Here is a 14525-nt window from a genome sequence, read left to right on the forward strand (position 1 = left end):
TTTCACCAATTTTTTTTCTTTTTATATTAAAATTTTTGACTCTGTTGAAATTTACTTTGGTGTGAGAGGTGAAATAGAAATCCAGCTTTATTTTTCCTTCAAATGATTAGCTGGTTATCCCAATACGATTTATTGAATAATCTATCTTTCTGATAAGTCTGAAATATCCCTTATCATATACTAAATTTATATATATATATATATTTGGGTTTGCTTCTGGACTCTATTCTCTTTGATTTTCTATTTTTTACCATACATTTAATTATCACAACTTGATATATTTTAATATTGAGCAGAGCTAGTTTCCCCTCATTACTATTTTTTCATATCCCCCTCCCAGATATTCTTTCCTGTTAAAATTTTTTTAAATTGCATTTTAGAATCATTTCCTAACATTCCCCTCCTCTCTCCAAACCATGTTGTATTTTATTTCATTGAATTTACAGATGGACATAGGGAGAAACCTCATTTTGACAATATCAACTTTCCATATGTAGTACAAGTCATTTTTTAAAATGTCATCTTCTATGACTCTTCTTAGGGATTTATTTTTCCATTATGTTTGGTTATTGCTGGCATATAGAAAAGCTTTTGGGTTCTATGTATTCATTTTTTAAGACTGCTGTAATAAGGTACCACAAACTAAGTGCCTTAAAACAACAGAATTTATTATCTCATAGTTCTGGAGGCTAGAAGTCTGAATCAAGGTGTTGGTAGAGCCATACTCTCTCCAGGAATCTAAGGGAGACTCTATTCCATGCCTTTCTCATATCTTCTGGTGCCACCTTGCTATTCCTTGGCTTGCAGCTGCATAACTCCACCCTCTGCCTATGTTGTCATGTGGCCTTCTCGCTGTTTCTTCAAGTTGTCTTATTAGCACATCGGTCCTACTAGATTAAGGGCCTACCCTACTCACTAGTGTGACCTCATCTTAACTGATGAAATCTGCAAGGACCCTATTTCCAAATAAGGTCATATTCTGAGGTACCGGGGGTTAGGATTTCAGCTTATCTTTTTGGAGCACATAATTCAACCCATTACAGTTTTATATATTCATTTTGCAGCTACCCACTTTAATTTCCTCAATGCTTCTAATTACTTTACAGATCACGTCCTTGTGTTTTCCTGGTATCAATACATATCTTATCAACTGCATATCATGTGAATAATGCCTCTTTTCCAATTTATTTATTTCATCCTTTTATCTAAGCTCATTGGCTAGTAGTTTATCATACCTAGCCAACAGGTATTCATCTTTAAAAAACCCCCATTCATTCGCACTTATTCTTTCGTGAACTCTGTGTTTTCATCCTTTATCTTTTGTACTAGGAATTTTTTCTTATTAATTTGAAAAGTCTTTTTGAGCATTAAAAATATTAACCTTTGGTGACATATATTGCCCCCAAGACTTTGAAAGCACCTTGTCACCTATCCAACAGTCAACAGAAAGCACAAAAAATATAAGAAGGGTGTAGATCTACTGTAACATAAATTAATCATAGCTTTCTGTGCAACAGTCTAATATATGAACAAATACCTCTCATAAGAGCAATAAGACTAATAGTGAAGTGCAACGTAGAAGCACTCTTGAAAATTTCAAGTACTCTGATACTTAAAACTTGTTTCATACTGCACCATTTCTAAACCATTCAATTTCTTTCCAGCTAAAGCACTCAAACGAGTCTCAAGGACTAAATTAACTGATTAACCCTTTAATGTCAAATGCTTCACAGCTCTTGCTCACATACTATCAAGTTTACACTGACATTTAAAGGCCCTAACTCACCATCAAGGAAAGGATTAATCTGTCCTTGGTTTATTTAAATGACCAAATAATAAGATTAAAGTGATAACCAGCTGTAGGATATGTCCTTATTAAATTTGATAGGATTTTTAAAAAGCCAAGTAATGTAATGAAGTTTGCAAAGTAATTTAGATTAACCAGGTTTGACTGCTCAATTTGGAAGTGATTCAGTGCACAGGTATAGGCATAGAGACAATTTTTAAATATTAGGATTTGATTGTTCCTCACCAGAAATTCAAGAAAAGTGAAATGAACATTTCAATATATTGCTATAACCAGCTTTCATTACCCATAAACACGTGCTTATCACTTTTTTTTTTTTAATCCTCCCAAGTAGCTGTTTACATGACTTATCCAGATGGTACAAAATAGGATAAAGGAAGGACAATCTAGTTCTTGAGATGTTAATACTCATCCAAAATGTAAATGTCCCAAAAACCCAGCCAGAAAGCTCCAGGACTTTGGGGGAGTACTTTGATTTACTAGGACTGAATCCCTATTAGACATGCCCAAGTGAAAATGCTGAAACTTGGGAATCCTCTCAATGGCATGAAAATCAGCCTGGATGTGGTCACTTTACTCATTCCATATGTTATGTCTGTTTATCCTATGTACATTCTTACTTAGAAATGATGTGACCTTTGCTATACAGAAAACACAGAAAAATTAGGTTTACTACTTGATTCTGCCACTTGTCTTTGTTTTGCCTGTCTAATCTATGGATGCCATTGTATTGGTCTGTGCAAGGACTAAGGGCACCTAACAAATGTTAAATGATTACACATTACCATGATACTTCATGCCTGCAATGTGTGTAAATTTGCACACATTCACTGAGACAACTGCTCTGAGACCTAAGAAGTTGATAGCTATATATCAAAGAAGTTTATATATCTCTATATGGTATATATGTCTATATAAAATGAGTTTATATATGAGAATTTTATAAATATTACTTTAATTATTATATTAAGGTAGTGTTTTTCACAACCCAATAGCAGGTGGTCATGATCAGATGAAAGAGAATAGAAAATATCTGAGGAATTGTACATATTAAGGATGCTTATTATTTTATGTATATATGGACCCCCATATATATGCACTGGGTCACAATCAAAAATGTGTTTCTTATCGTGCTTTGTGGTCCAAACAGTTTGAAAAGCATTGTATTAAATGTATTTTGTTTGTGATGAGATGGAATCCTTCACAGCATTCTTTGTCTCACTCTAGAAGTTAGACATGTTTTTGCTTTTCACTTATTCTACAAATGTTTATTGAGCAACTGCTGTATGTTAATGGGGGTCAGGTACTGGTACAGGGAGAAAAAGGGCAACATTACTTTAGGGAATTTCTACTTATTGTTACACAATGTAAGGTTCTAAATAAAAGCTTAAAAACAAATTAATGCTACATCGATTAGAACTGTTCTTAATGTGCCTCTTGACCACAAAAATAAGCAGAATGTGTCAAAATTCTCAGGAATAAGCCTTCCCAGAATGTTAAGCTTCTTGCTGCTTCTCATCAATACCTGGAGAGAGCCAGTATAAAATCTATAGTAGTTGAGATAGGAATTCTCTAACGATATATTTCTTTTCATCTACCTTGTTGACTTCTTCTTTCTTAGGCTTTTTGGCAAGACAATTTTTTCAGTAACCAAGATCTGGGTCATGGCTGCAAAACTTACCCTTCAGTATTACTTTTCTCAGGAGGGAGATATGTTCTCTTCAAGTTTTAACTGATAAGGAAACCATTTGCTATGAATATATATGATATTTGTGTATTTGGCAGAAGGATGAAATGAGATATTTTACATTAAAATAATAAAATATTTAAAAACTCAATATGCCAGAAACAACAAAATAAGCCCCAAACCAGGAAAGGCCCACCTGTTCTGTTCTTAATACCAACCACAAAATAATCTAAATCTGAAGAGTTCAATTCTCCTGGTACTCAAATCTCTAATAGTGAACCTTAGTATAAAATTTTACGTTGCAGTTATAATTTTTATTTCCTCACTTGTCCCCTCTTCTACCTCAAATACTTTAAAAATTGCATGTAATATGTTTTATTTTTTTTAACATCTTTATTGGAGTATAATTGCTTTACAATGGTGTGTTAGTTTCTGCTCTATAACAAACTGAATCAGCTATACATATACATATATCCCCATATCTCCTCCCTCTTGCGTCTCCCCCTCCCACCCTCTCTATCCCTGTAATATGTTTTTAAATGATGACATTTCAATTTAGAAATGCTTCAGATATGTTATTCTCTGATGAAGTAATTTTCTGAATGTGTAAAAGTTTTATTCTATAAATGATACATTCTGTGCTTTAGAACAGAGTAGCCTTCAGAAATAACATTAGGAAAGAATAGTATTATTTTTCTCTTTGATCTTTTTGACAGATTCAAGAAATGTTATAGTTTCTAGTGATCATTTGCAATTTCCAAAATCAGACCCACCATACTACAAGTATGTATTTTATAGCAGCAAAAATTCAAGTTCTCTTATTTTTTCAATTATGAGCTTTAAAGTTTAAATGTTATTATTACTAGTTTGCTTCATTAGATCATGGCTCATGTTAGGTTGGTGACATAAGGCTCATATACATTTTCTAGAAATATAAGAAAACTAAAGTTGTCATTTATTTTTGGGAAATAAACTCAAATGATTAGGTTATGGATTTACAGTAGTACTGGGAAAAAGCTTTGTGATGCAACAATACCCTTTTCTTGTCAATCAAGACAATCCAGGTTTGGCTATGGCCAGCGCATGCTATAGCTGACTTGTATCTTCCCAGCTCTGTTTGGCTGATGTCACGTTAGTCGCTTGAAATCAGTCACAGTGGGAGTATTTACACTACAGAAATCAGCAAAAGCTACAAACCAGAGGTTCCCTTCCCATTTTGAAAAGCCATTAAACATTTCCCAGCACACCACTGGCAACAGCCATTATTCCTTTAAAATACAATTCAATTCTTTATTGTTCATAAGAATCTTATTCTTGAAGATCTAAATGGTTGGTGTTTTCTGTATAAATCTGACTTTCTGGAAAAAGATTTATATGTTTCTCATTAGTTCATAGTGATGGAAATGTTGGACTTTCACTGTGAAGAAATAAATATGTAAGGCTGTATCCATAGAGAGGTTCTTACTTTCTCACCTGGTAGTTGTATCCTACTCAGAATAAAATATTCAAAATTTGAATTTTTATCTAAAAAAAAAAAAAAAAAAGGGAATCTATTTTTAACTTAATCCATGCTTAAGCAGCAAAATATCTAGACTTTAAATAGGACTTAACAGATTTTAATTCTCTGTCAAAAATGGCTATGACTTAATGATAAAAGGTTAATTAAAATATGCTGTAAAGTATGAAAGAAGCAATTTTATTAGATGAACTCATTTATTTGACACATTAAATCAGGCAAAGAAAAACAGATGCACTGCGTAAAAAGAATCACATTCTCATACTACTTGAACACATAGCAGTGGTCAAAAATAATGAATTGTGGAATGGATCTCAGGACTTAATGCAAAAAAACACCCTGTATAGAAAACCTTCAGGCTTCTAACTTCACTGAATCCAGTACTAAACGTGCCTCCTTATATTCCTCAGCTTCTTCCAAGTCTTTTTCACTCTCCTGAAATTAAATATAATAAAAATTAGATTTATCCTTCTCGAACGTCAGTACTTTAATTACTCAGATATTACAAACCATCAACATAAGCAGCTCAAAAATTAAAACAAAAAGGATCCCAAGCCTCACCTAAATATAGTATAATTCCACAGATTTCTGAAGAACAATTCTGTTCTTTCATTACAGGTAAGGGAAGAAATAACAGGTTTGGTTTTGTTTCATTGTATATACTCATACAATAAGTGAAAAACATGGTCATCTAAAGCTACTGGCATTAAGTAATTAAATTAAAACCTCAGAAAAAATTGTAAAACATTGTATTCTCACTTTGTCAACACATCACCATACAAATGGAGTTATTATTAGTAATGCACTAAAAGTAAAAAATTATTTACTAGTGTGTTGCATATATGATGACATTCAGACCAAAATAATCCTCCAACTACTCACAATGACAAAGAAGGCTACTGGTGTCACACCAGAGTTAAGTACAATCTTTGAATCAGAAAAGTGAACTGTCTGCTTGGTACTGAGTATTATATACGCTACTACAAGGAAACAGCCTGACAGCTTTCATTTTCTGATTAAAGACAATTAAAGATTGAGTCTTTCCTTGGTATTTTACACAGAAAACTTTTACTAACATATTGTAACAGTAACAGAGAAATGAAATAATATCATCTAAGTTACTGTGCATAGCAAATTTTGATTTTTTAATAAATAAATAAAGCAATAGCAATTCAAGTCAAGGCAATAAAAGATGGATATATACAAACAGTTACAGGGCAGAGGGAATAAAGTGTGTGTATATGTATTTAATATGAAACTTTAAAGCAAAAAAGACTGAGGATTTGCTTAATTCAGACTACAAGTAAGAATTTCTTAAACTTCTGTATTACACCTAAACTATGTCTTTGTTCTCTGTCAGAAAATATAAGCTCTTCGAGGGTACAGACGTTGCTGAATATATCCTCACACACAAATATATCATCCAAAGACAATATTATTTTTTTCAAGCAGTTTCTATTACTTTCTCAGCTACTATATTCATGAGAGAAAAAAGCATTTCAATTTTCAGGAAATACAAATGATGCTTTTGTTTTGGGTAATATTTTAATAGAGTAATTATTTCCTGCTTTCATCTATCTTTTATTTCATCTGTCTTTTAACCATAGCTTCATTTTTGGCTTTAAAGAGAGTTTTCCTGCCTTTAAAAGGTTCCTATAGTAAATATGAGTTCTGTGTCAAAAGTAAAGTAAAATGTAAGTATTTCTCTCTTTTTTTCTACAGATTTAGTCCTAATATTATTTTGGTGGGAAAACAAATCTCATTCTCTTTCCAAGGATACATATACATGATCATACTGAAAAAGCCTCACACTATTTTTGTTATATAGGGAACAACTATGAATCAGGAGACAGCTATGTAGCTGGTAATTAATATTAGCTCAAGAACTAGAAACATAAAATGAGGTTAATAAAGGAAATGATAGAATTCATCAAATTATCATCAAACAGCAATAATAATCGGCTGGTATATAGTGTTATGCTTTTATCTCTATTAAGAAATAAAAAAGAAGATGACTTTGCATTTTTCTTAGAAAATGATTCTGCCACTGTATCACAAGACATTTATACCAGCAAGTATGATAAGAGTGTTATACAGCTCCAAGTTAATATGAGAGGACTGCCTAAATATTACTGTACAGGGTTTTCTTTACTCTCTCAAATCGATGTATGTTTGAATTGGAAAGAATTCCAAATCTTTTTTTTTTTTTTTAATAAGTTTTTTTTTTTTTTTTAATTTTTATTTATTTATTTATTTATGGCTGTGTTGGGTCTTCGTTTCTGTGCGAGGGCTTTCTCTAGTTGCGGCAAGCGGGGGACACTCTTCATCGCGGTGCGCGGGCCTCTCACTATCGCGGCCTCTCTTGTTGCGGAGCACAGGCTCCAGACGCGCAGGCTCAGTAATTGTGGCTCACGAGCCTAGTCGCTCTGCGGCATGTGGGATCTTCCCAGACCAGGGCTCGAACCCGTGTGCCCTGCATTGGCAGGCAGATTCTCAACCACTGCGCCACCAGGGAAGCCCCCAAATCCTTTTTAAAACAGCCCAAATTCATTTGAAACATTTGGATCTTTTAAAATTTCAAACAGACTACTCACCTTTAATGTGTCAAAAAAGATCTTTATGTGTGAAAACCAAATCATTCAAGATATTGCTGGACAGTATTAGTACTATGAATACCTACCATGATAACTCAAATATATTTAATTAACTAAGTTTAAATAAATAAACATGTTAGACACTGTACTTTTACTGGAGGTATAACTTAAAACACCACTTAAACTCCATTAATTATTTAAAAATAAACTGGTACACTGAGCAAGTAAACAAAATGTCACCAACTAGCTTTCAGTGTTAAACATTTAAAATTTTGGCCTTTCATGTATTAGACTGAAGAAAAATTGAAACATAAGACGGATAAGTATTACTTACTAATAACTGCAGAAGATCAGTATATGCAGCTTCCAACCTGCGCTGGCAATCTGGGATCATCATCCGGGACTCTTGCAGGATCTCTGCCTATAATGAGAATCTCTGTGAGACATGCAGAAATGGTAGAACTTACGCATTTAGCTCATACCTCTGAAAATATATAAAATGATTTAGAGGAATCAGAAAAAAGTTACTGTTATGTTAAACTGTTCAATATTTTAATTTTAATTGTGCTTATTATAAGTTAGAAAGAATGACTATCATAATGTAAAATATACAAAGTACAAGTTTTACATCTAAACCTTTTTGGTAATCACCTTCTCATGCTAAGCAAAAATTAACTCGAAAAGCTTTTCATAGAGCATTTATTTAAAAAGGCTATTTAAAGTAAACTATTTCTCCTGCTGTCACAAAGCACCTTTATCCAAAATGGGATAAGCTGGTTATATAAATATCTCCTGCATCTTTTGAGTAATAAAGAAAAACAGTGTTCAGATAATATCACACGGAGATAATTACTGCATGAAAAAAGTTATTGAGTTATTGATCACATCGTGCGCACACTGCAGGAGGTTCTCACTGAAAGACAGAGGTAAAGAAAAATGAAAAGCAAAGACCAGCAGGCTCATATTTTTGATGCTTATCATGCATAAAAAGTTATTACTTATCCCTGTGCCTCATTTTAGGAGAGAGATTATTCTCCCCATGGAGTTTGATCCAAATTACCAACCTGGCACCCCTCTGAATGTGAACTTCCACTTCTGTCTATTCCTCCTGAAGACAGACACTACAGAATTAAAAACAGGAATCTTTATTTTGGAGGATATTTCTAGACTTAAAAATCCATCGTTTGAAGAAGGACTGTAACATATCAAATCATAGAAAAAGAAAAAAAATCAAAGAGATGACTGGGAAACCCAATCAATAAGAGGGTAAATACATTAGTGTCAGATGTCGGACCTCAAATAAGTCTTTTTCCTAAGGAAGTAGGAAGCTTTATTTCCTTAACTAGTCTCAGAAAGAGACACAGTGATCATTAAAACATTTATTTCCAAAAAGTAATGTTTGGTCAAATACCTTTGGTTAAATGAGTGCAAAATCTAAACTTTAACCTAGAAGCTTTATTACCTAGCTCACATAAAAACAAAAGACATAATTTAATGGTAATCATACTACATTCTAATAGAAACTTTAATAAATCCCATTACCTCTTCCTTTTCCCAAAAGTTTTGTCATAGTTCACAATGTAAATAAAAATCAAAATTATAATATACAAGGATGCTCTCTATCCACATCTCTTTTCTCAGGTGAAATCTACTGCTGAACTTGTAATTCTTTTACTAATAAGGCACATGTTGAAAATTTCAAACACAGGATCATGACTTTATTTTACAGCTATTCATACTATGCCTAAATATTCAATCATTACCACTAATTTATTTTTGTGTAACTGGTTAGTTTGAATACATGTGAAAAATCAGTGACAGGGACGTTTCAATGGGTAAGCGATTCATATTTCCTCCCCTATGGACTCCACTTGAAAATAGCTTATAGGAATTAAACAAGATGAAATGAATATAAAGAATTTGGTCAAACACATGATAAGCCAAAATGTACACTTGTAAAATTTGTTTGGCAAGCTTTAGTGTTGTCACTGAAATGAACCTTAAACAATGCTGTCCAAAATAATTTCTAGTCATTATTGTTCTATCCATTATTATAGAGCAAAACTCAATTAGTCTATCAAAACAGGACTCTGACTTAAGTAGGGCCAAAGCTCAGTCTGTCCCATACACCAGTCTCATTTCATACAATAAGCTTACTGTATATTTTGCAAGATGCCAGGTATAGGGGATACAAAGACGAAAAAGAGAAGGTCTCATCCTCCAATCCATATGGAAGAATAAACATGAAAATAAACACTTAACACTGCTTCAAGAAGATCATGCCACAGGGAGCCAAAGGCATACAGTACAGTGGTAACTATGATTTGGAATCCGTAAACCACATCTTAATCAAGGCCATAAATCATATACTTTACCTTCCTACAATGAATTACAACTGTCAGGAATAATTTAAAAAGACAGTATATAAGGTGTGATTATACAGTAAAGACACCCTTCAAATACCTGAATAAACTAAAAAAGTATTATCATTCAAAGTGTTCCCCTTGGGAAGGAGTCATTCGAATGAATGGGGCCTCTGTTTAAAATATGTGGATAAACTGTCAGTTCATTCTAGTGCTTACTATGACAGGACTGAAGTTAAGTAAGAATCTTGGCACAGATATGCAGGTACAAGGAACTCAGGAGAACGCAACAGGATGCAGTCCTACTGATATCTTACTGTTTTTAAAACAAGTTATGATTTTTTGGGGGCAAGTTATTCAGGTAAAGCTGACGTTGGGGGAGGCTTAGCAAGGCTCATTATAGCAATGAATAAACTACTGACCTAAAATATGATTAATTTTTTTTATAATCAAAACATATATACATTGGAAAGGAAAAGCCTTATTGGCAGATCTTTATTTTTTCAGAAAGAAGAGTGTGTGAAATAATCTAGCCGATGTCAAGTCCTTTTGGTACTCATCAACTGGGATAAGGTTTCTAGCTTCTTTAGTGATCCAGATCATTCACCCAGGCCTGGCTATACCTATAATAATCTATAGACACTCTAATATTAGATACTGGCTGCTTCTGAACCAATGGTAACTGCATTAGTTTGTCAAACTGAGATCTAGAGTAGTTCAGAGATTACTGGAACAATGGTTAAGTCCTTCCTTTTACATGGTAGCAAAATGGTAATGTGATAATAAACAAGTTAAGAAATCCATTTGATGAAAGAAAGAAAGAAAACAGTAACTATGTGAGGTGATGGATATGTTAAGTAGCTTGAACGTGGTGAATATTTATTTCACAATGTATATGTATATCAAACCATCAAGCTACATACCTTAAATATATACAATTTTAATTATACCTCAATAAAGCTGGGGAAAAAAGATATAAAGATACTCTGAGGAATAGTGAATCATACAGTCAGAAGGGACGTAAGTGGTCATCTAGTCCAGCCTCCTCAGTCTACAAATGATAAAGTTGAGTCCCAAAGTGATTAGCTAGTTAACAGGTGAGTTATAGCCCATAATTCTGATTTCAACTCCAGCATGTGAATTAGTGGTAGTGGCAGTCAGTATCCAAGACAGCTTCCAATGATCCTCACTGCCTTGTATTCCTACCCTTGTGCAGTCACCTCCCGCACTGAATTTGGTCTGGCACTGTGTGACCAACAGAATGTGGCAGAAATGGCATTCTGGGACTGAAGACCTGAAGCTGGGTCTTAAGAAGCCTTGTAGCTTCCGCATGGGCCTCCTGGATTCATCACTTTTGGAAAACACTTCTCTTAGGACCCAGTCACCATGCCGTGAAGAAAAAAAGAAAAAGAAAGAAAGAAATTCATTTGACTTGTGTTTTGTGGTTATTGATGAATGGTTAAGGATGTAAGAAGAATTCTATGAGTCAAAAATAATCTGGGCTCTAAGCCCTGACACATCAATAATTACTTAAATATGAATGGTCTAAATTTACCAGCTAAAAACCAGTCTACAAGAAACTCATTTCAAACATAATGAAATACAGGTTAAAAAAAAAAGGATGGAAAAACAATACATCATGCAAACATTAAAAAAAGAGCAGTACTGGCTATATTAATATTGGATAAAATAGACTTAAGAGCAAAAAAATTATGAGGGGCACAAAGGGATATTAAAATGATCAATTCACCAAGAAAACAGTGATCCTAAATGTGTATACACTAAACAAAAGAGCTTCAAAATACATAAAACAAGAAATGGTAAAGCTAAAAGGAGAGACAAACAAATCCACAAATACAGTTGAGGATTTCAATACCCCACTCTTAGCAACTGACAGAGGTACTAGAGGGAAAAAATCAGCAAAGATATAAAAGAACTGAGTGACACCATCAACCAGAAGATCTAACTGACATTTATGGAACACTCTACCTATGAAAGATTAATACAAACACTTTTCAAGTACTCATGAAACATTCTCTGCAGTACACTATATCCTGGATCAAAACCCAACAAACACAAAACAAACAAAAACCTCAACAAATTTAAAAGTACTGAAATAACACACAGAACATGTCTGACTATAATGGAATAAAATTAGAAACCAATAATAAAAAGATAGCAGGAGAACCTTTAAACACTTAGAAATTAAACATATTTCTAAATAACTGATGGGTTAACAAGGAAGTCTCAAAGGGAACAGAGAAATACATAGATAAATGAAAATGAAAATACAACATGTCAACTTTTGTGAGATTCAGCTAAAGCAGTGCTGAGAGGGAAATTTAGAGCACTAACTGCTTAGATTAGGAAAGAGAAAAGATCTCAAATTAAAAATCTAAGTTTTTACTTCAGGAACCTAGAAAAAGAAGAGCAAAAGAAACCTAAAACAAGCAGAAGAAAGGAAAGAATAAATACACAATCAGAAATCAATGAAATTAAAAACAGGAAAAGAACAGAGGAAAAAAAAGCAGTGAAACAAAGAGCTTTATTTTGGAAAAACAATTGATAAACCTCTAGTTAAGACTGACAAATACAGAGTAAGAAGGCACAAATCACCAATATCAGTAACAAAATACAGAATGTCAATACAGACCCCACAACCAACAAAAGGAGAAAAAATACTAAAAGTAATTTTATAATATTGTTCATAATGCTCATAAATTCAACCACTTAGAAGAAATGGGCCAATTCCTTGAAAACTACAAACCACCAAAACTCAACTGATAAACTTAACAGTTCTAAAATTATTAAAGAAATTGGATCTGTAATTAAAAAGTTCTTGAAAAAGAACTCTCCAAGCCCAGATGCTTCCACTGGACAATCTTTATTTAAACACTTAACACCAATTTTACACAAATCTTTCAAGAAAAAAAAAGAGAGAACACTTCCCAACCTAACAAATACAGTATAAAAAAAAGTAAACTGAAGACCATTATCTCCCATAAACTTAGATGCAAAAGTCCTCAACAAAATATTAGCAAATCTAATTCAGCAATTAAGAGAATTATACAAATAAAGTCAAAATGGATTAAAGACCTAAATGTAACACCAGACACTATAAAACTCTTACAGGAAAACACAGGCAGAACACTCTATGACATAAATCACAGCAAGATCCTTTTTGACCCACCTCCTAGAGAAATGGAAATAAAAACAAAAATAAACAAATGGGACCTAATGAAACTAAAAGCTTTTGCACAGCAAAGGAGACCATAAATAAGACAAAAAGACAACCCTCAGAATGGGAGAAAATATATGCAAATGAAGCAACTGACAAAAGATTAATCTCCAAAATTTACAAGCAGTTCATGCAGCTCAATATCAAAAAAACAAACAACCCAATCAAAAAATGGGCAGAAGACCTAAACAGACATTTCTCTGAAGAAGATATACAGATTGCCAACAAACATATGAAAGGATGCTCAACATCACTAACCATTAGAGAAATGCAAATCAAAACTACAATGAGATATCATCTCACACCAGTCAGAATGGCCATCATCAAAAAATCTACAAACAATAAATGCTGGAGAGGGTGTGGAGAAAAGGGAACCCTCTTGCACTGTTGGTGGGAATGTAAATTGATACGGCCACTATGGAGAACAGTATGGAGGTTCCTTAAAAAACTAAAAATAGAACTGCCATACGACCCAGCAATCCCACTACTGGGCATATACCCTGAGAAAACCATAATTCAAAAAGAGTCATGTACCACAATGTTCACTGAAGCTCTATTTACAATAGCCAGGACATGGAAGCAACCTAAATGTCCATCGACAGATGAATGGATAAAGAAGATGTGGCACATATATACAATGGAATATTACTCAGCCATAAAAAGAAACGAAACTGAATTATTTGTAGCAAGGTGGATGGACCTAGAGTCTGTCATACAGAGTGAAGTAAGTCAGAAAGGGAAAAACAAATATTGTATGCTAATACATATATATATGGAATCTAAAGAAAAAAAATGGTTCTGAAGAACCTAAGGGCAGGACAGGAATAAAGACACAGATGTAGGGCTTCCCTGGTGGCGCAGTGGTTGAGAATCTGCCTGCCAATGCAGGGGACACAGGTTCGAGCCCTGGTCTGGGGAGATCCCACATGCCGCGGAGCGACTAGGCCCGTGAGCCACAATTGCTGAGCCTGCGGGTCTGGAGCCTGTGCTCCGCAACAAGAGAGGCCGCGATAGTGAGAGGCCCGCGCACAGCAATGAAGAGTGGCCCCCGCTTGCCACAACTAGAGAAAGCCCTCGCACAGAATCGAAGACCCAACACAGCCATAAATAAATAAATAAATAAATAAAATTAAAAAAAAAAAAAAGACACAGACGTAGAGAATGGAGTTGAGAATACGGGGAGGGGGAAGGGTAAGCTGGGACGAAGTGAGAGAGTGACATGGAACATATATACATTACCAAATGTAAAATAGATAGCTAGTGGGAAGAAGGTGCATAGCACAGGGAGATCAACTGGTGCTTTGTGACCACCTAGAGGGG

At 34.0% G+C, this 14525-nt stretch overlaps 1 protein-coding gene across 1 annotated transcript in view; it reads right to left on the reverse strand.

The window, feature by feature from the left end:
* Positions 1 to 5170: 5170 nt before the first annotated feature.
* The window catches only part of TBCA (tubulin folding cofactor A), a 100631-nt gene continuing 91276 nt past the window's right edge, over positions 5171 to 14525 (reverse strand). The window contains exons 3-4 of the mRNA XM_036846922.1: positions 7939 to 8025; positions 5171 to 5445 (exon numbers count right to left, since the gene is read on the reverse strand). Coding sequence (XP_036702817.1) covers positions 5365 to 5445; positions 7939 to 8025 — 168 coding nt within the window. The 3' untranslated portion in view covers positions 5171 to 5364. The remainder of the gene's footprint in view (positions 5446 to 7938; positions 8026 to 14525) is intronic.

The sequence above is a fragment of the Balaenoptera musculus genome, chromosome 3 (genome assembly GCF_009873245.2).
Source record: "Balaenoptera musculus isolate JJ_BM4_2016_0621 chromosome 3, mBalMus1.pri.v3, whole genome shotgun sequence".
NCBI classification, from domain to species: Eukaryota; Metazoa; Chordata; class Mammalia; order Artiodactyla; family Balaenopteridae; genus Balaenoptera; species Balaenoptera musculus.